This window comes from Netta rufina (assembly GCF_964035555.1).
Source record: "Netta rufina genome assembly, chromosome: Z".
In the NCBI taxonomy this organism is placed as follows: Eukaryota; Metazoa; Chordata; class Aves; order Anseriformes; family Anatidae; genus Netta; species Netta rufina.
The window spans coordinates 20,841,242-20,864,519 of record NC_140126.1 but is presented as its reverse complement, the minus strand read 5'-3'; the positions used below and the strand labels follow the sequence as shown (position 1 = coordinate 20,864,519).

General features: G+C 35.5%; 1 protein-coding gene across 1 annotated transcript in view; it reads left to right on the top strand.

Annotated features, from left to right (window-relative positions):
- The window catches only part of JMY (junction mediating and regulatory protein, p53 cofactor), a 73,053-nt gene that overhangs the window by 36,775 nt on the left and 13,000 nt on the right, over nt 1-23,278 (top strand). The window contains exons 5-8 of the mRNA XM_084304902.1: nt 9,270-9,435; nt 13,656-13,843; nt 20,735-20,821; nt 23,033-23,128. Of these exons, the coding sequence (XP_084161028.1) occupies nt 9,270-9,435; nt 13,656-13,843; nt 20,735-20,821; nt 23,033-23,128 (537 nt within the window). The remainder of the gene's footprint in view (nt 1-9,269; nt 9,436-13,655; nt 13,844-20,734; nt 20,822-23,032; nt 23,129-23,278) is intronic.

The following is a 23,278-nucleotide window of genomic DNA, read 5'->3' as shown; positions in this document are numbered from 1 at the left end:
AGGAAAGGTACTACCAATCCTCTTCTAAAATTCACTGTCTTATGGATGCTAAATGTTAAGAGCTTGGCTGTCATACTTATGTTAATGTACATTTTAACCATGGAATCACATTTTTAGAGCACTTTCAGATTCACGTTGGCCAGCAAAATTTCACTAACCTGGTGGCTTTGCCTTAAAAAGGTTATGCAGAGAACTCAGGACTTTAACACAGTATAGATTGGTAGGTTTGCGGGCCTAATAGACTACGTACCTATTGTATGAGTTTCTGTAGAAGACAGACAACTTGATGTGCAAGGAAGAGAGATTAAATGAAAGACCCACAGCATGAAAAATAAAGTTGTCTTCTTTACACAGTTGAGTTTTATTTAGGAAGCCAAGAATTTTTAGAAAACCTGAGTTTATCAGGCTGAGTTGATGAGAGAATTTAGCACTGACAGCTGGAAATACTATATTTAATATATTCACATGTTTAGGCTAGGTGTGCACTGTCTTTCCATTAGCACGTTTTATTTTTCTCCAAGTGGAGTCCTTGTAAATTTTTGATAACAGAGATTCGGTTTGGTGAGTGAATTATGGTTTCAATGTGGAAAAGCATTTTGGGCTGGATAGAAAAACAAGTTATGTTACAGTGTCGTGGTGTGATGGAGGTCTCTGAAGTGAGAGGTTGAGGGCCTTTTGGGAATGAGAGATGAGAAACATCTGATGGGTGTGAGTCAGCATGGTGCTTCAGGATTACAAGCTATTGAGAGTTCTGGATCAAAACAAGCTGATGGGGCGATACGAAGATCAGCTTCTGTTCTGAAATGTCTTTTTTGTGCTTTGAGAATGTAATAGCCCTAACTGTGCAAATTTGGATGTGACAATGTGACAGGGAACCTCATATTATAGGTGGCAGGATGCAGTCTTATCATAAATGTTAGCTGGTGATATGTTAGCTGCTTGTTTTGGAAGAGATGGCATTGAAAAATAAATAAAAAGATGATTAGGTTTTTTTTCTTTCAGCTTGAGAAGTGCATTTCTGATGCATTTGGTTACACAGCTTTGTTCCTACTGAGTATGAAAGGGAGATGAATGGGAAATAATATACATGCTTTTCTTATACTTAATAATTCCATGTTCTCCCAGTCTAAAATCATCTTGCTGATTGATTTTTAAGAGGGATGAAAAATACATCCTTGTTTCTGAAAAATGTTATTGTTTCTGTAGTTTTCATTTAGTATGTAAATCAAGCACTTTTTTGTCTCCTAAAATGTGTCCATGCTTAAGTACCTAGAAAGTTGCTATGTTTTCCACATTATCTTTATAGGTGGATCATCTGCCTTTTTCTCACCTGAGAAGTAATAAAATGGTTTTCTCTATGTATAATACTTTTAAAAGACTTTAATGAATAGTTGCCTGTGGAGGAACAGTATCTTTTGATTTTGGTTTCAATACAGTTTTCCAACTACTGTGCAAAGCTCTTATTTGGAGATGATGGAAATAAGCATAAATACTACAGACTTAGTAAAGCCTGTGTAAGCTGCAGATAACAGCAGCTGTGTTGGAGGAGTACTGTTAGATTGGCATTCAGAAGGTTTGTTAGTGTAGTACACGTAGTGTAGTTCTTTCTGGTTTTTAGTGATGTCACAACAAAGGTGGAGTTTGTTGGTGACAAAGTTGGGAGATTTTTGTTATATGATTGAAATGACATACTGAAAGAGATGGATAATCCTAGAGACTAACATAGCGGAAACAGAATGAAAGCACTGGGGTCAATTCTAAATTAGCCAACTGACATAGTAGAAATGATACGCACATAGCCATGGCAGTGCCAAAAGCATGAACAGCTTCTGGAAATACTTCCGACCTTTACAGCCCTTTATTATTCTGCAAGTGTTGGTCTTCAGTTTAAATACCTCTTCTTCTTCACTGGCATTTATAATCTCTAATTTAGTTATAGGAAGCTGTGCTATGCCTGCTCAACCTTGGTTTTGCTAGAAAAAAGCAAGACAGGTGAGGCTCTATATTCAGTTTATTGACCTGATAACCTTTTCTGTAACTGCTCCACTTTGTGCTTGTTTCTTTAATAGAGATAACCACTGTTACATTTACTACACTTGCAGCAATACACTTCTGTCTTTTGTGTCAATTTATCTCTTGGAATAAAACTTGGTGAGCCTTATTGGGTATTATGTAGTCCCTGCATGTCGACAGGCCTACAGAGACCTAGCACCAGCTGTTCCTCTACCATGATCTTAGGTCAGCAGGGGTCTGTAGCACTATGAAGATTAGGGACTGAAATTTCCCAAAGCCTGGGATGCCAAACCGCTATGCTACCAGCCCTCTGAGTCTTGTAGGTATATAGAACTAGCGAATGGTTTGGGTTGGAAGGGACCTTAAAGATCACCCTCTTCAGCCCCCCTGCCATGGTCAGGGATGTCACCCACTGGATCAGGATGCCCAAAGGCCCATCCAAGCTGGCCTTGAACACAGTGATGGGACATCCTCAGCTTCTCTGGGCAGCCTGTTCCAGTGCCTCCGTACCCTCTGAGTGAAGAACTTCTTCTTAGTATCTAATTTAAACCTACCCTCTCTTAGTTTAAAGCCAATTCCCCCTTGCCCTATCACTGCAATCCCTGACAGAGTCCCTCCCCAGCTTTCCTGTAGGCCCCCTTTAGGTGCTAGAAGACCGCAACGAGGTCTCTCCAGAGCCTTCTCTTCTCCAGGCTGAACAGCCCCAACTCCTTCAGCCTGTACAGCTGATATTTGATCTGCCAACCAGCTGTCCCAGGTGTGTACAACTCAGGAAGACACAGTCATAGAATCGTAGAATCATAGAATATCCTGAGTTGGAAGGGACCCTTAAGGATCATCAAGTCCAACTCTTGACACCACACAGGTTTACCCAAAAGTTCAGACCATGTGCCTAAGTGCACAGTCCAATCTCTTCTTAAATTCAGACAGGCTCGGTGCAGTGACCACTTCCCTGGGGAGCCTGTTCCAGTGTGCAACCACCCTCTCTGTGAAGAACCCCCTCAGTCATTTGGTTTGAAGGGAGTACGTAGTTGTGAAATAAAATAAACCCTGCTAGGAAGTCACGTGAAAAGTTTCTTTAAAGGATTATGTTGATTATGAAGTTATTTACTTGGAATTACCATATGGTTATTAGAGAAGAATAGCTGGTCTCCTGCTACTTGATCCTTTTGCACCCTCATGTATATTATGTATTGGATAAAACAATATAAAACAGCTAAAGTTGGCAGTTGAACTAAGAATAAAGTCCTCTTTTTAATACGTCACTTAATTTATTTCTCACTGTGACAGTATTTTTTTTTTTTAAAGGAAAGCTTTTGCTTTTTTTTTGTTCATAGACTGACGACTACTCTAGTCACACATCAAAAGCTGCTTAAAGAAGCTGACCATGTAAATTATAGTGCCTTTGAAATGACTTTAGTGTCATCCACATTTTAATAAAATGCCAATTTTAATATTTTGACTTATCTGAGAGAAATGGAGATTCTCATAAATCACTAACACACTTACATATGTAGAAGGAGTGTAATTGAAAGTATAGAGTGAGGGCTTTAGGCAGTTTGCTACAGTAGGAGGAACAGCCTATGAGCTCTAACTTTGCATGCATAAATACTTGGGATTTGAACAACATCTGTGAAGTCTGAATGGTTAGCTTTATGGTTATCAGTATTTTTGTACCTTAAAGGAGGCTATAATGAGGTGGGAATTGGTCTTTTCTCCCAAGCACCAAGTGATAATACAAGAGGAAATGGCCTTAACTTGTGAGAGGAGGTTTAGACTGGATATCAGAGACATTTACTGAAAAAGTTGTGAAGTATTGGAACAAGCTGCCCAGGGAAGTGATTGAGTCACCATCCCTGGAGGTCTTCAGAAAACATGTAGATATAGAACTTAGTAGCATGGTTTAATAGTGAACTTGGCAGGGCTAGGTTAAAGGTTGGCCTATATGATCTTGGAGGTCTTTTCTGACCTAGATGATTTTATGATTCTATGAAAAAAGTCAAAAGAATATCTCTACACTGCTTACATATTGAGCTATTTTATTTCCTGATTGGTAGCACGCCAAATTGCATATGCTTTTCTGAATTTTGTTTGAGGGGAATGATGAAAACTTTCATTTTGAGGCAGACCAGAGTCTGTTTTTGTGGGCTTGTTCCCAAGCCTTGTCCTCATGACAGTAAACAGAATCACTAGATCACAGTGAAAATCCTTGGTAATCCTCTAAGTATGTGAAATAGTTTGGACAAATGGAAGTGACTGGACACTTAAACTCCAACAAGGACCTTCCTGCACATATAGGAATTAGTAACTAGTCTTTTTTTTCCCCTTTAGAGGTGTACAGTTGAGTTCTAAATGTTCACTTCAAAACAATTTAATTTATATAGTAAACATTTAGAGATATTTTCATAAAAATTAATTTCAGCAAAGTATTGCTTGGGTTCTTTAATTTTTTTTTCATAGTTTGGTAATTCTAAAAGTTCTTTTTCCTATACATTAAGCCTGAATCAAAGATACATCTGCTTCCAATGACTTTGAATATTTAAGCATGTCTTGGATTTCACGTCTGTCATTTTGCCCACATTGGATGTATTGGCAAAAATAGGAATTTTATTAGGGATTTTATTCAAGAGAGCATGACTAGCTATTCCTGGAAAATTAATCTGTTGTTGTTGTTGTTAGAAATAAAGAGCAATTTAGTAAAGATGCAACAAAATGTTTTTTTTTTTTTTTTTTTTCAGAGAACCGTTTCACTGTGGTATGTTTCTTTGTACCTTTTCTCAGCCATTTTTCTTTCTGTGATAGATTTTTGGAAAGGCTAAGTAAAAAAACTAAAATTGGGAAATCTTTGAATTTTTATTTAAACACATCTGATTCACTTTTAATAACATATTAAATGATTTTGCTTTATTCACTTCTAATGTTCCAGTTGATGGTGGCAATAAAATAACTGCTCAGTACTGGTGTAAAAACAAGTGGTATTAACTGAATTAACAAGCAAATATTTAAATACAGAAGAATATTTCTAGTAGGGTAGTAGAGGAAGGAGTAACTGGAACAGATTTCCAGTAGGAGTTACAAACAGAGGCTTTAGTGGGAGCTTTTTATGGTTTGTTTGTTTGTTGTTGTTTTTCTCCAAAAGCAGAATAAGAACTACAGCTACGACATGGAAATTACTTTAAGAACTTACTCTAAGAAAGCAGTTACTTTTATATTTGTCTGAAAGCATTCCATGATGGTAGAAAGCTGGATTTGATGACCCTCTGTGCTATATTCTGTTTGTCTATTTTTAATTAATTTTGTCTGTTCTCTTAGTATGTGTGCTACAGTTCTTGTAAGAGGTTTTCTGTTTTAATCCATTATATCTTTATTACCTGTGGGGTGGTTTACAGATGCTGTTTTTCTGTTGTAGAACTAGTAGGAAAGCTGGGTTCCTTCACTTAGTATGAGTGAGACAACAAAGACCTTAAACACTAACTTATATTAGGGCCAGAGAGATTAAATTGAGTAAATGCAGGAAGTTTAGGTATAGCAGGAAATTGATCTCATATCTCCTCAGTTCCAGTTCTTCATCCAACTGTAAAATGTTTCTTTCCTGTAATTGCATTCTCACTTTAAAATTCCTGGTATTTTTTTCGCTATGTTGATCAGCCTGCGACTTTTTTACGTGTTTCTTTCCTAGCAAGGATGCAGCAAATTACTAGAACAGATTAGATAACATAAAGAGTCAAACACTCTTAAATTATACAACAATGCTCAAATTTTCCTAGAAGTGGTGATGCTGGTTTATTATCTAGATGTACTATCTCGTGAACTTACAGCACAAATGGCTGAAATTAAAGGTCCTAATTTTTCTTTTTCATGAGGCAGTTGTATAGCTAGATTGTATGACATCCATATGACAATATTCTTTTTCCATTGCTGTTGCATCTCAAAACTGAATTATAGTGATGTTGTGTTCCTAAAATAGATCTGGTAGTTGGCAGCATCTGTAGTGTGTGCTTGCAGGGCTAAGATTTGGTTGGAGAAAGGTCTTTTATGGTGCAGACACTGGTGCAGCTGAAAGAAATTTTGAGCTGCTATAACTTAATTAGCTGACACTTTTGAAGACTGTACAGAGACATAAACTGACTGTCTTTCTGCAAAATCTGTGGATTTAAATTTGTAAACATCTTTTATTAAAGAATATATATGTTTGTCAGTGAACTGTAAAATTCACCCAAACGTGTGTGTGTATACACACATGTACATATATATGTATATACATATATTAATATATATGATATACATATTATTTGTATATATATACATATTATATGTATTATATATACACACACACGTTTGGGTGAATTTTACAGTTCACTGACAAAGCCCAAGAGTTCTAAGTTGTGACAGAAGTTTTAATGACATCTATACTGGGTCTGGCTGGGATGGAGTTAACTTTACCTGCAGCAGCTCATACAGTGCTGTGCTCTGCACCTGTAGCTAGAAGAGCACTGGTATCACACCAAGGCTCCCTCCAAACTCCCCCAGCAGCTTGAGGGTGGGCAAGCTGTGGGGAGGTGACACAGCCAGGACAAGTGACCTAAGCTGATCAAAGGGATATCCCATACCATGTGGTGTCACACTATTTCCTAGCAAGGAAAGCTGGGGAGGGGGAAAAAGAGGAGGGAGGGGCTCTCATTATGAAGACACCTGTACTCCTAGACAGCCCCTATGTACTGAGGCTCCACTTCCTGGGACATGGCCAAACATCTTGCTCATTGGTGGGAAGTAGGGAACACTTTTTTTCTTTGCTTTGTGCTTCTGCGTGACCTTTGCTTGTTTCCCCCCCACCTTCCCTTTCTTTTGCCTTTAATTAAATTAGTCTTATCTCAAACCATGAGCCTTTTTTCTTTCCATTGTACTTTCTTCTCCCCCCTCTTCTTTTGAGCAGGGGCAGTAAGAGAGCAGTTATGGTGGAATTTAGCTGCCCAGCAGGGTAAAATCAGCAGAACATAGCATTAATTTGTTAAATTAATATATATTATAATATAATATAATATAATATAATATGTAAATATTATGAATATAATATTATATTTATATATAAATATACTATTATATATAGTATATATATTAATACATACATATGTGTGTGTGTGTATATATATATACATATTCAGAATGAAAAAATAATTTTAAAATGCCAAAACACAGGAATCTCTCTGGCAAATTAACACTATTCCTGTAGTAAGGAAAAACTGGAAGGTTCAAGAGGATCTGTTCTTTTGCCCTGAAAACTTGCCAGCATCATGTCACTTACTGTTTTCATCACAGATAGTAGCTTGGTATGGATGTAGAGTAACAGACTGCTATAGCAAGACGTTTTGGTGTCACTGGACTGATAGACATGAATGATGCATTATTGACTGTAAGATTTATGATAATCACTTAAAGACGTAATGAGCCTTTCAGGCTGATAGCTAATATATCAAAAATGCATTCAGTAAATAATGTAGTAGAAGGAATTTCAAAAGTAGAAATTTCAAGAAGCTATTCACAGTCCTTCCATCTGTTAGTCTCATATGGAACAGAATATAATTAAGGGAACTGCTCCTTCGTGTTTAATAAAGCTGTGAAATACATATCAGTGAACAATGATGCAGATGCTAAAAGCTTGCATGCTTTTAAAAAAGGGGTAGGATAAAGTCATGAAGTAAAATGCAGTCAGTGTACTTAATATAAAAGTGTACTTAATATAAAAGCCATCTTTGGCATTGAGCTGGAAGCTGTGCAGGAGGCTGGAGAAGCATTTTATAGAAGTGTCACTGCACTGCTTGCTGCATTTCATCCTCCTGCATATTTGCTGTTGTAACCTTTGTCCAAAAAAGAGTATTGAATAAGACCAATTCTTGGTTTGATTCAGTACAGGTATCTTCCTGGTTTAGTATAATTATTTCTAAAAATGCCTGATAAATAAATCCTAGGAGACCCATTTGTGGCTATTAATTACAGTCTTAGTCTTTGAAGAAACCACTGAAAATGTGAAAACCTCCTAGCAACTAGTTTTTTGAATTTATAGTTCGCTAGTTCTTTTTATTTTTCCTTAGCAGATGTTGCTTTTCAATGCGATAGGTAGATCACAAGTCTTAGTAAAAATCACAATTACTTTCAACTTTCATATGGGAGAATTATAAGACATTAATTTTTGAGAAGGTAGAGAATTTGAATGTGGGTCTAACATGCAGATTATAGAGCTGCATGTCTTGGATTTCCCTCCACATTGAGCTCATAAGATCCACTTGCATGTCACTGTTTCTTGAATATGATCTGATTTGCCAGCTGATGAGTCGTTAAATCTTGTTTTGTTGAATGCATGCTTGCTGTAAGTGGAAAGGAGAATGATCTGAGCTCACTTAGGTTGTTCCTTGTGTATCTTTCTTGGGTCAGACATATGAGACAAGTGCTAAAATACATCAAAATGTTTAAATCTACATTTATTTTATTCTATGAAAGATTGCAGAAACAGTGCTGCTATAAAATTCTATACATTCTGATGAGATAGAACTTTCTTAAGCTTTCTGGGTCTTTTTCCTTCCAAGCTGCTGTACTAGGTAAAGGTTAAGAGATTTTTTTGAGGAAAAAAATAGGAAAAATCATATAAAGGACTGCGGCTTATTAAATATTTTGCTTTTCCGCTTTGTTATGCCTTTACTCAAGAAGGTTAACTGTGCAATACAGGAGAATAAAATATGACAAAGCACCAATTTACCCTCTTAGACTTTTTTTTTTTAACTTTTAAAGAAACTCCTCAGTTAAGTTGTTATTACAAGAGGATCAGTACATGTAATTTTCCCAGTTTCCACCACCTTTCATTTCTCTCCCTTCTTTAGCTTTACTGACAATTTTAACTTTATTTTATTAGATGCTGTTAGCAAACCAACTTTTACACTTTTTGAAGATAATAGTAATTTCATTATCTCATTAGAAAATCAAATGGTAGAGTAAATGACTTGTAGGGATATGTCACACTACTCAATATGTGACTTAGCACTTCAGCAATCACAAGGAGTAAGCCAATATCTTAACATATGGAAAAAATGTCAAGTATTATGGCTGAAAATGTATGCCTGATCAAAACCTATCTTCTCCTCTTGATGTGTTTAATTTTAACATGTTATATTTAGTGTACCAGACTGTATCTAGCTGTACTCATAAAGTCAGTGATGTATTCTTCTTATCCTGTAACTGTGTTGTTTTTTTCTCTTTCCATTTAGATGCAAAGTCTGAAGGGTGGTACAGAAGCCATAGCCCATTTGGACCAGTTAGAAGCCGATTATTATGATCTACAGCTTCAATTATATGAAGTGCAGTTTGAGATCCTAAAATATGAAGAGCTACTGCTGACAGCACAACTTGAAAGCATCAGAAGACTGATGTCAGGTGCTTTATGCATTTTAATTAACACTTCTTCTGTAGAAGATAATTCTCTTCCTAAAAATCTAGTAAAACCTGTGGGAATGAAATGAGAACAGTTTCTCTACCACATTGAGCTGGATTTTCTAACATACTGTTATCATTTACACTTGTTCATAAGATGAATACATACAGATACAGAAGTTTTGGTATGGTTGTCATTGTCTGTGTTCGGAAATAAGTATATAAGGTACTATGTAAGGTTTGGAAGACTAAATTCGGGGAGGAGGATATGTCTTAATTACTGGAATTGTCTCATGGAAATCTGCATTGGCAATACTTTTTTCTTCAGAGTGATTAGCTTCCAAAGTATATTCCTGTAAATCAGAATTCTTCAGCTAAACTTTAAAGCTTGTTGTATTGCCATCGTACTCATTTAGAGCAGTGATGCAAATACCATGTTTCCAAAACCTATTCTATATCTTATACATACAAACTATTGAAATTGTATAGGCAAGTTGTACAGCGTTTTTGAATCCAGTTCTGTCTTTGGACCTTTTTGTGCTTAACATCTTCATTCACATTAAATTCTGTTTTATTTAGCGAATAGGGCTTGTGGAACAAATTCTCTAGGGATAGAAAAGTCACTTGAGAATAGAGATATGAAGGTAGGTTGTATTTTTGACTTGCCTCTGGAGAAAGAAAAAATACACCTATCACTGTTGTGAAAGGAATCCTTCTTTCAAGCTTGTGGTGCCAACAATATTAACTGCTCCTGTGGAAGATCAGGATTGAAAATTCTGACTTGAAAGAAATATGGGAGCTTTGACCACATGCCTCTGTGGAATGCTAGTTAGTGCTTTATAGATAGTTGTTTGTACTTGGGAAATCAGTAGTGATTGTACTGAAGGAAACCTCTTGAACAGGAGGCTGAGAAGAGATGTGTATCAAAATCCTTTCTCTTTGGTGTAGTGACAGTAAAAACTCAGAGCCTTCAGACATTAAAGCTGCTGTAAAGACATAATTGGTCATTACAAGTTGTCACTAATGTTTTCTTCAGAAATCTAAAAAAAAAATGCTCAGCTCCACAGCCTGACCTGAAATAAAACAAAGCCCCAAGTCAACGAAACAAATAGCCCTCTCATTCCTGGATGGCAGCAAAATAGTTCACTGTTTTGGCTTCCTTTGCTGTTTTAAAATTATAAAGTATTCTTTAATAAAGAAATCTAATACATATATATTTAATGAGAGCTGTCTTCGTTAGTAGGAATTATTGTTTTTAATAACTCTCAGGCATATCAGAAAATGGAAAATGCGGTTTCTAAATGTATTGAAATTTTGTTCAAATGATGAAGTTACCTCTTCGGACTTTACTTGGGCAAGAGGAATAGAAAAATAAATTGTGTGAAAATTGTGACAGTAAACGAGCTACACCTTTTCCAAACTATGCTATACCTCATCTGAATGAGAGCTTCTCAGTGATGTAGTGGTCTTCTTGTATGTGCAACTTCAGTAGGTTAAAGCAGAAAAGTATGGTCTGTGGCATCTTCAGTTATGCTTTCTTTTTAAAGCATACTTACAGTCAGTAAAAAAAAAGCCTTTAAATTGGGCACAACTGTGTGATTTGAAATGCATGTGTCTTAGTGACGTCTAGAGTGTGTTGCTATTCTTTCTTCAGTGACTATATGGACTCTGTGCAGATGTATTGGAGGGTTTTGGGTTCTGTTCTGATTTACAGGACACTGGCAGTACTATAGATGAAGCCTCAACTGAGAATTTTTTGAGAGCATGATTTGATTTCTCTGCCAGATTGAATCTGGAGGTTGAAAGCTGGGAGAAAAACACTTCCTTTTGTGAATTCAGCACACTGAGTCTGAAAAATATTGAATAAAAATACATTGCTGTATTTTAAATGGCAATAGTAGGCTTTTACTGTCATTAATCAAATACCTGCACTAACATTCAGAAAATGTGAATTTACTAAGTTAAAATTCTAAAGAGTGTTGTTCTGTCCATACAAACATCTTTGTAAGATGGATTTGAGGTGGATGCATTGCCATCAGCAGAGCAAGTGATAATGGCTTACTGTTTCAGTTGGAAGTTACTAACAGTTAGAAATAATGTGGATCTTATCTAAGGAGGAGTCATTCTCATTGTTTTATTGAAAGTGTTTGAGCCATTAAGTTTAACTACTTACCAAACTTAGAGTTAAAATTACAGCCATTTTAGAAACTCAAAAGCAGTTCATAGAAAACTTGTGGAGTTTTTGAAGGAAGTTGCAAGAGAATTGCCAAGTTTTTCTTCTATTGGTAAAAAAAAATAAAAAAAAAAGTTTTAGATGTTTTAGGACTGGTATGTTTGACTAGTTTGCAGCTGAGCTGTTGGGGTTTCATTTATAAATTCATCCTTAACTCTTCATGAAAGCAAATTCTAAAACAATTTCCATATAATTTCTCCTGTTTTATTTGTGTGTAGCAAAATATAATTTAGTTACTTTTTAAAATTTTACTCACTGTTCCAAAGGTGTGAGAAAAATCTCAATTTTCTTCAGACAGGATCTTCTGTGAAGCTATTTTATTTGCGATTGCAATGGCAGGCGTCCTGCCATTTAGGAGCACGTTATAGTAAACAAATCATAACCATTTATTCCCTATTACCTGACACCTGATCACCTCTCCTGCTTCCTCATTGTCTGAGTACTACAGGTTCACAAGCTACTCAATGCTCCTCTAGACCATATATGTACAACTTTTATTTTTTTAACCCTTTAATTTCTCCCTTTTCCCTTTTTTCCCATTTCTTATGTTTTGAGAACCTGTGATCTTTATTTTACAGTTCCCTCACTGCTCATCCTGGTTTTCTCAAGCTTCCACCTTATTTTGGAATAGTGAGGCCTTCTGCTGTCTACTTACCTACTTAGCATTTCTCCTTGTTATGACAACTACCTTGAAATACAGAAAATTGGTTCTCTACTGCAAAAACACAGCTTAGTTTCTCACAAAGGGGGTTCTAATGACTTGGCTGTTTTATGTCTGCATGGAACTTTTTTTTTTTTTAAACTGAACACTAAAGTAAATTTAAGTAGATCTGTTTGTATTCAATTTTATTTTAGGGTTGATATAATTCTGTTAGTTCTTTTCTGGTTGTGCCATGTCCAGCTGAGCTGAAATTAGCATGACACAACCAGATTTTTGGTTACAGCAGAGACCTTGCACAAATAACAAGAACTAAAAACTGCTTTTATAAAACAGTCAGTGTTCTGAAGACCCTGCCCTCTTCCCCAGATAGTCTAGGAGCAGAAGTAGGAGGAAGTCATGGTACTTCTTGAAAGGTAGTTAAAGGAGAAAAGAGAAGGCTTGGTATTGCTGCAGAGGAGTCACTTGACAGTCATGCCGGCTATAGGTGCTTTTTAAGCCATCAGTAATGCATATCTTTCTTGGTGTATTGCAAGCAACTCGTACTGCTATGCCAATGAAGCAGGGAACGAGACCTTTTCTGCTTCTTCACTGAAACATTCGGCAAGGATTTATAATTATCACTCTTTCCTTCTTGGCAAGAGATGAGAAGTCAACAGTTAGAGATGAGCTCAATGTTACACTGACTGTTCCACTCAGGAGGCTGAAAATTATGACTGTTGATAAAATGATTTACAATGACAAGCCTGTAATGCTTTGAAGGATTCCCTTGAAGTTACCCTCCCACTGCTGCCTCTGAGCACAGGACGTGACTGGGAGGTCAAAAACCTCCCAAGAGGATTTTTATCGTTGTGTTGTTTAATTTCCCTCCTATGAAATTAATAGTAGGTTGTGGCAGAGGAATCTCATGTTAAAGACTTCAGAGAGTCTGTATATCCTGAACTTTGTAATGAAGACCAAAGGATATTACTGTGCAGCATGGATTCCTTGTATTAGTTAAGAAACCTGAAGACATGCATGGGCATTATGATCAAGTTAAATTACAGACTTAAGCACACATTAACAGCGTTTATTCTTTAATGCTCTGAGCTTACCTGAATAACAGGTTGTATGTTTCATTTGTATTGATTTCTGTTTGTCATACAACCTTTAAAGCCTTCTAGTGCTTTGCTCTTTAATGCTATTACACTGACCTTTTGTTTCTGTTCTTACTCAGAAATGACTAGCATTCTTATGCGTTATGTCTTGCAACTTGAGGTTGTTGTTGAACAAAACATTAATCAAATACAAATTATTGATTTGACTTTTTCATTGCTGACATTTTTAAAACAGAGAAGAGAGATGAAGTGGTATATTATGACACTTACGAAAGTATGGAAGCCATGCTTGAAAAAGAGGATATGGCAACATCTGCACACTTGCAAAAAGAGGAGCTGCAAAAATTGCAACAAAAAATTCGCCAGCTGGAAGCAAGGCGTGGACGTATTTCAGCCAAGAAAGCCTACCTCAGAAATAAAAAGGTACTACAAAATTGTAAATTTCTAGGGTAATTAGCAAATTTAATAAAACTTGTAAAGATTATATTTCAAAAGATTACATTACGTGCAAGTCTCTTAAAATTTTTGTGGACTGTATTTAATAAATACTAGAATTTATTTTACAGTGTAATTAGAATAGTATGTATTTTCAAATCAATATCTTTAAAATTCAGTATGTCTTGTAGCTTTAAAGGAACCTTTCATTACTTAGAAGTCAACAAATATAAAATTGTTTCTATTAACTACTCAGAATACTTGCATATGGAGATGTTATCATGTTTTTACAGAGAACAGATTTGTCTTGATTTACAATTTACAGAAGAGAATCTTCAAGAGTGTTTTCTCTGTCAAGTTATATTTTCATTCTCTCACTTTTGTCCTTTGAAACCTAAGTGTTATGTAATTGATTCTCTGTTTTCAGCAACCATATATGCAATGAATTCTTAATTTATAAAACTAGGTGTATAATTATGTACTAAAATTAGGGTCAGTTTCCTTTTTTATGCATTTCATGGTTGAGATGTGCAGAAAATGGTTTTAATACAGTAAAGGTTTTCAAATTGTATATGAAATGTAGATAAGTTTATTAATTCCTTTTTCCAGAATGACTTGGGTTTTGTTCACAAGCAGTTTGCATTTACATCAATATGCATTATTAATAAAATAGCTTAGTGAGTAGAATAGATCTAAATTTTGATAGAGGAGTGTAATACTTATTAAAAAGAGTATTTCCACCCCATGCTACATACTATAAGGCTATATAAAAGTCTCAGTTGAGACCCCATTCTAAATAAGCATCTTTTATATTTTGTGTTTTTATATGATTAGTAGAATATGGGAAGACTGTAAATAATTATAAAAGCAATTTCTCTTTTTAGCCAGTTACGGGAAGTAGTTTGCTCAAAGTCATTGTGTTTATTTTATGTGGTTTTATAAAAAGTATCACAAAACAGTACTTCTTAGTCCTTTAAGTAGTAAAGGACTCTTGTCATGTTATGTTAATTAATGCCTACATTAATTACATTGTAATAATTATGCTATTTTCTTCTGAATATGAAGAGACACTGCAGGCATCTTATGGAGTACACAGACCTGCTTAAAAGCCAGAGGCTAGTTGTTGTTCCTTACTTACCTTAAGGAATTACCAAGCTGAGAAGTAACCCTGCGGCTTGAGTAGAGATTTTTTAGCGTGTCATACCAATGTAATTAACTGGGCACTGTCAACTGGTTTATTTGTTTCATTGTTATGCTGTGATAAAATGCCTTGTTTATGGGGAAGAAATTGGTTGTTTCAGGCTACAGCACTGCAGCATGCCTACTTGTGCACTAAAACATGATGTAGGGATATGTATGGTAGTATTGCTCATCAGGGAAAAAAAAGAATCATCAAACTCAGTAGTTTGGTTGCATTCTGCAGCATTTGTATGAAAAGAGCACAGCACATCAGCCAACAATATTTATGTTAGAGGTAGTTATTGTGGTGGCTCTTACAACTGCTGAACATTACTGGGAACCCTTTTCAGCTTACTAGTAATTACCTAAAAAATCAAGACTCTTGTGTCTTTGATTGAAACATAAGCAATCATCATATGTTGAGTTGCCATTTTCGTTATATTGCAAAATATTTTAATGAATTCTACTTACAGTGCCTGATGCAAATTCATTATACTTTACAAACCTGTGAGGGGGAAAAAGGGGCTCTTGCTTTGAAGATTTTGTGATTTACCTTGGGTATGCAAAACAGATACAGAAGGGGTGCAGAAGAGGAGTCTAGATGGTGAGAATGAGTACAGTGATAACTGAATGCTAAATGGAGAAAAGAAAGAGGTTTTGAGGCTGGTTTTAGAAAGTACTGACTATATAAATATTTTTTAAAAGTCTGTCTCTCAGGTATGTAACGTTCATTGCTGAGAGTCTATTTCATGTTTTTCAGATTGTGTTCCTGATGATGTTTGTTTCAGCTTAAATGCAGTTTTAAGCAAGTTCAGATTGCATTGGTAGGGTTTTGGTAGGGCCTATGGTGGTGTGTCCAAAAACGTTGTGGTATATTTTGAATTTGTAGTCCTTGCTCATTATTAGCTTCTTGGCAATTGAAGAAAACTCTTAGGAGAATGCCTCCTTTCCAGCAGCATATGTGTATGATGATTAAGGAAAAAGCAAGCAATAGGAAATGATTCTCTATGATCAGTTTTCATTTTTCAGAGGAGGTTGTTTCACCATCCAAGTATTTTAAAATTTTGTCTATTGAGATAATGAAGCAGTTGTGATGTGTAGATTAAGACTTCTATGTAATACAAACTTCTGTGACTACAGTCACTTTGTTTTCCAGAAATTCTTTGCTTGTTTTTGCAATTGATATTTTTGTTAATAATATCAGATAATTTTAAATAACCTTTATTTAGAAGCTTTTTCTAAAGATTTGTTAGAGACCTCACACAGTGTTATTTCTGAGTTACTGGGCCAGCATTTTTTAAATGTATGGCTTGCTGAGGTTGATATTCTTTCACTACACTATTATTTTACTAGTATGAGTATAAATTCTTATTTTCAGCTTTTTTGTTGTTTTTACAAATTTTACATTTATTAAGCAGTCGTTTCCAGGTGTTACTTTGTGTTGATGGCAGTTACGAGCAAAAGAAGATTTTTTGTTGCTATTATTATTTTTCTTATTTCTTTAAAGCTTGTTATGGATTTTTCATTTTTTTTTTTTTGGTGCAGGATGTCTCTATTGTTATCCCAGTCTACCCCCTGCTGGCTGCACAGTAGTATTAATTAGTTTGTAGTATGAAAAACATCTGTTTTATTATGGATCTAGATTTATAGCATAGTCATGGCAATAAAGATAATCTAGAAGGTGTTTGTAAAAATATCTTAGAGAAAAAAAAAAAGGAATTAAGAAGAAATTGAATTATTTGACATCCCGTAAAAGTGTTCCTTCTCATGAGCAGTGGAGAGGAGCAACTGTTTGGTGGAACAGTTTGGGGTGTGCTTATAATGCATTCTCTGATCTAAGAAGCTTTTTTTGTTGTGTCCATTCAATAGGAGACCTTTACTACTTTGCAAGCACACAGGTTAAAGCATGGCCAACACCAAAGCAGTGTATGTACTTACAGCAACAGTTAACATTGGGTTATGTTGTATACTTTAATACTGTTATTATAATTACATTTTAAGGGTATAACTACATAGAAAGCTTACAATATGCTTCCTGCACACACTGAGTTTACTAAAGGAGAAGATAACTTTTTAAGTGGGATGCTTTTCAATTTGAATGCAAGGTTTAGTGGAACTAATTAAAAATACTAATACAGACCTCTTGGTTTAGTGGAACTAAAACAAAACTAGTACAAACCTCTTTTCTTATATTAGAAAAGAGCAATATATATATATTGCTCTTATATATATATATAATATATATATATTGCTCATATATATATATATGGTAATATATATTATTTTTATATATGTTATATGCTTCTCCCAAGCACCAACTGATATGCTGAGGGGAAATGGCCTCCAGTAATGCCAGGGGAGGTCTAGGTGGGATATTAGGAGAAATTTCTTTACTGTTGTGCAGCATTGGAACAGGCTGCCCAGGGAAGTGATTGAGTCACCATCCCTGGAGGTCTTCAAGAAACGTGTAGATGTAGAACTTAGTAGCATGGTTTGGTGGTGGACTTTTCAGTATGAGGTTAAAGGTTGGACTGTATGATCTTGGAGGTCTTTTCTAACCTGAATGTTTCTATGATTCTTTGATATTTCATGTTGCTAGTCTTAAATGTAGTAGCTTATCCAGTGATAAAGGTTGAAATGGTTCATTAGCTCTCCTTTTTCGTCTTTACGATAGAAGCACAAGTTGATATTACAGAAACCAGTCAGATGATTGAAAGAGAAATAAACAGTTCTGCTGTATGCTTTCTGAAGTTCATACAGTTAATGAACATGTTTTGTGAAGTGTGGCCCTCTGACTGGGCATCATGATCCTAATAAAGTTTTACCAGTCCCGAGATGGAAGTATTACTTCACATGTGTGGCAGTCTACACTCCTGTTCATATATCCATGTTTTGATGTTTTTTTGTTGGTTTTTTTTTTTTTTTTTTTGCCATAGTATGAGGTTATTGATTTATGTTAATCTTGTCATCCACTGAAGGACTTCTTGGTTCTGGTAGATGAAAGGCTCGACACGATCCAGCACTACATGCTTGCAGCCCAGAAGGGCATCTGCATCTCAGGCTGCTTCAAAAGAGGAGTGACCAGCAGGTGCAGGGAGGTGATTGTTCCCCACCTGCAAGGCTGCATCTAGGTCTGGGGTCCCCAGCACAAGGAGGATGTGGACCTGTTAGAGCACGTCCAGAGGAGAGGGCCACAAAGACAATCAGAGGGCTGGTGCACCTCTGCTATGAGGAAAGGCTGAGAGAGATGGGGCTGTTCAGCCTGGAGAAGAGAAGGCTCCAGGGAGACCTATTTGTAGCCTTTAAATACTTAGAGGAGTCTTACAAAAAAAAAGATGGAAAAGGATTCTTTACTCAGGTAGATAATGATAGGACAAGGGGGGATGGTCTTAAACTAAAAGAGGATAGATTTAGACAAAACGTTATGAGGAAATTCTTCACTGTAAGGGTAGTAAGGAACAGGTTGCCAAGAGAAGCTGTGGATGCACTATCCCAAGGCCTTGGCCAACCTGATCTTGTGGGTGGCATCCCTGCCTGTGGCAGGGGATTTGGTGTCAGATGATCTTTAAGGTCCCTTCAAGCCTGAGACATATTATGATTGTAAGAATCCAGGTCCCTTCCTTCAGTTCTTCCACCTGAGTATTTTTTCTTCATCCTTACTTTGCTGTCGGTTAATCTTGCCTACAAATAGAACCCTGCATTTGCCCTGTGAAATTGCAACCTTTCTTTTCTAAGAACATCTCTGTAATTAAGATGATTCAGAATTCTAGTCCTGTGCTGTAACATGTTTTCAGCCCCTCCTAGTTGCTTTTTAAAAAAAAAAAATATTATTTTCAAATAATGGAGACCTAATTAAATTAAAGTAGGTCATTCTTTATTAGTATAAAGTCAGCACCAAACATGTTTTTGTCCAGTTTATGATCTTTCTTTAAATGCTTAAAATATATTTCTTTATTGCTCTTATTCAGAAATATTTAAATATTAATGCTAAACAGAATATTTCAGAAAAGTTTGATCCCAATTTAAGAGAGTAAATATTCTTGTAGTTTGTATACTTTAGTCTTGCTAGCATATCAAAAACCCAACAACAAAGCAACAACAACAAAAAAAAAAACACACATAAACAGAACATACAATCTTAATTATTTCATAATATTCTTTTAATCAAAATGAATGCATAGAGAATAAAGTGTACAGGAAAATCAGTACAAGTTTTACAAAAAGTTAGATTCTCTAATAATATTCTTAAGCTATTACTGTGTCTTTGAAATGCAAAAATTAGGTAGAATGTAATTCTGTAGTTACAACTTTAATGGATTATCCTTTGAGATGATATTAATTGAAACCAGGGAGGAAAAACGAACAAACAAACAAAAAAACTACACAAGCAAGCATAAAACCCATCAGCATTTAGTTATATGTATATATACATATACTCTGAAGTTGGGACAGTATTTCCTCGGAAACTAGTGCTGTTGTCAGAGCATTGCACGTGTATGGCAGTGAAATTGATAGACATATGTTCAAGACAACATGGTATTTCTTGCCTATGCAGGAACCCTGGCTACCTTCTTACAAATGTGAACGTGGTCACATAGTCAGTATTTAGGAGAAAGTAGGCTTATTTCTGCAGTTCCCAGTGTCTAAAACAGGGCATTTTTATCCCTTCCCTCTGTGATTTTGTGTCTTTCTGCCACGACTGCAGAATCTTGCTTGATAGCTGATATTTGATCAGCTGCTCCGAGTAATGTGTGACTGTGAAGTGCCTGTCTGGCTCCAGCCACTCAGTCAAGCTGATGGATCCTGGGATGCCCCATAGGTTCTTCCAGTCACAGTCACACTCCAAACTGTTTCCTAGTAGTGGCCCCTCTTATACAGCCATGAGTCTTGTTTCCAACTACACATCTGACCTCGTTCTAGTTCTGTCTGGTGCCAGTACTGGCTCCAGTTTCGTGGCCTACAAGGGATGTCCTTTCCCTCAGAATTGTCCTATGAAGTTGTCCATCACTTCTGTACTCGAAGGGTATGCCCCATGCTTATTCTTTGCAACAGATGGTTAAATCAGGTCTTTTTATATAATATACCTTAAGTTTGAGTGTCATGCTTCTTCTTGTTATCTACTGTAACATGTCCCCTTTTCTTTTAATCTGTTCTTATTCTCAGGCAATGTAATAAATACTTGTTTCTAAAACAGATACTATAGCCACAAACTTGGTATAACAAGTAAACTGTGTTTGCATAAAATTGTAACAACTTTGTTAACGTTTGTGCTTTCATATTACAAATGCAAAAGATAAGCTCACACTTGTAAATGGAAGCTACCTACTTGTATAAACATACATAATACATAATAATTATCCATATCCATGCATGGAGCTACACAAGGCTTTTATGAAGTACCTGACAAATCAGTATTTCTTGCCACCTACCTGCTTGTAGAAGAGACTTTTCAAGCAGGTGTTACTTGTATATTCTTTTGACAGCTAAAAGTTATGTTTGTTGTGTTTTTTTTCCTCTTGCTTTGTTTCCATTTTATGGTTTTATTTGGAAGTTAAATCACCTTGGTTAAATTAGGTTGTCTGAAATGGGCTTAATTTTTATTTTTCTAATTCTTAGCACTGTTTGTGAAATATTACATTATGAATTGAAAATTAGTATTTAAAATTCATACTTTATAGATAATATTTGATGTCTCTACAGGAGATTTGTATTGCAAAGCATAATGAAAAGATCCAGCAGCATCACCAGAGTGAGGAGGAGTACAAAATGCACCATAATGTTCAGCTAGTAAGTTCAAGTTTTCTGCTTTTCAGCTTAGCCTTAAAGTTAATAGCTTGCATTCTTTATTATACAATCATTAGTAATCAAAGTGATAGCTGTTTTAAAAAGATGGTGCGTATCCTTGAACTTCAGATAATGGATTTTTATATCGTATTGTGCTGGTAAGTAAGAATGTATGCCTGTGTTAAGATGTCATTCAGTCCAATCAAGTAAAAAGGTTCAATAATACGAGGTTCACAGTCCAAGTGATTACTGTTAGACTTAAAGCTGCATGCAAAATTTGTTATGATGTGCACATAGAAGATTCTGGACATCTCTGAGTACAGCATGAGGTATGCTGAAATGAGTAAAGAAACCATCCACATTTATTCTTGCAAGGTAATAAGCTTGCTCTTCCTCTTTTCACTACAAAAGAAAGCAATTGGATTGTGTTGTGTAATACAGTTCTAGCTGTATGCTCCACAGTTCTCTGCAGTCTCATCACAAGAGTAGGCTGCCTAGTCTGACTGTTGTGCTGTACATAATAGACTTTATTTTAAAGAGTATTCAAACTCTGGGCTAGGTCTTTGGAGCTGATACAGTATCAATATTTAATAAACATCACTGACAAAGATGCATTGAAATCCAAGTCTTCTTAGTTCAGGCTTCATTTAGATTAGTGAAAGGGATTCTGTTTCATCCTTATACATTTTTAACATTGATACATTTGTCCAGGAAGTCAGCTGTATAATTTATTTTATGAAAAGGCTACTTGTAAAAGACCACATGTACTGGCATACTCTTCAGGAACTTAGAAATATACATTTTCAGTTCTTACAATGCAAAGGATTTTGCTGTGTGGATTGCAGTCTATTTATCACTCATATTTAAGACTTGACAAATGTAAATGACTTTCTTGTCTCTCAAATATTACAGGGCTTTTTTGTTATTTCATGGATTTGCCAACTTGCATTATATACAAGACATTTAAGCTATTTTTTGTCTTTTTTGTTCTGTAAATAATTTAAATTAAAATATCCAATATTACATAAAATAAATTTTCAGCCACTTTTTTCATGAAAAATTTTGAAAAGATAACCTTGGAGGTGTCCAAGCCTGAAACCAAATAAACGTTGCAATTTCACTGTGATTGCTAAAACAAACAGAACACACACATGGCCCACCTGCTCCTCCCTCAGGTTTGAGACTGCTTCAGGAAAAATTTGACTGGATTGCATATGAAAAATGCAGGTGTGGTGGTAGGAGAACTATCCTTTCTTCTTGTTATAATCTTTTCTTTGTACTTCTCTGTTAATTTATTTGCTCCATTTCTGTTACTTTCTTTCACCACGTGCTTCTCCTTTTTGTTTCCTGTCCTTACCATTTTTCACACGTCCTCCTCTTCTTTTCCCTAATGCATCCATATGTATCTCCTTCAAAATCACAGGAGTTGGCTCTTTGTAAAGGACACCAGGAAACTAGCTGATTTCTGAAAACAACAGGCAGGCAGACACTACTTTTATGTTGGTTGAATGAGAATAAAAGTTCATGAAGCTGATAATCTGAATGTTAATGACATTTATGAGCTTTTACTCACTTAATGCTATAAGCCTTTTAAGAATTAAGGCTCATGTTAATGCTCTGATTTTTCTTTTGTAGTTATTTGTTCTATGCCTCATCATTCTTCTGGTAATTCTTGTACTTATGCATACAGCAACTTTTGCCATCCGATAACTAGTGTCCATTTTTCAATTTATTTTCAATAAGTTTGACTGTAGCGTTTTCTTCAAAGAATTAGTAACTTTGCTGAAATTTTATGAAAAAGAATGACTAGTTAAAGGAGGTGGACCCACATGTGTTTCCACTGCAGTAAGATCTCCAAACAAGAAAAAATACTACTGTCTTAGCTGCAAGGAAGAGCTTCAAATGTTTATTTAAATAAGATTACTGAAAATCAAGCTGGATTAATAATTAAATAAAGTTCCAGTCAAGTATTCCAAATTCAGACTGAAATCTTTCTTTACTGAGTTTTGTATTTCACTGAGGTTATAAAATACAAAATTTATACTATTTTTAAGGGGAAAACAAAGGCACAGTTTTGAGGTTCAGAAATGTATTTATTGGAGAAATACATTAAGTAATTCATTAAAACTAGTAGAAGAGTTATTTTCATGCAGTATTTTTATGATGCTAAACATAGCATTGCATGTAACGGTTATTTTCCATATATTTTCTCAGAAGCGAGAACAACTGCAAGATGAAGAGGAAAGAAAGAGCTCCTGGGTTAGTCAGGAACGACAGAAAACACTGGACAGACTTCGCACATTTAAGCAGGTAAAAGAAGAATTGTTGTTCTTCTTTTACACGTTTTTCTTCTGCAAAACAAGTTTTTACTCATTCCAGGACTATACTATACTACTAGGTATTTTCTTTCATTGTTCACTTACCTATTCTTTGGAAAATTTACAACAAAATACGGTACAG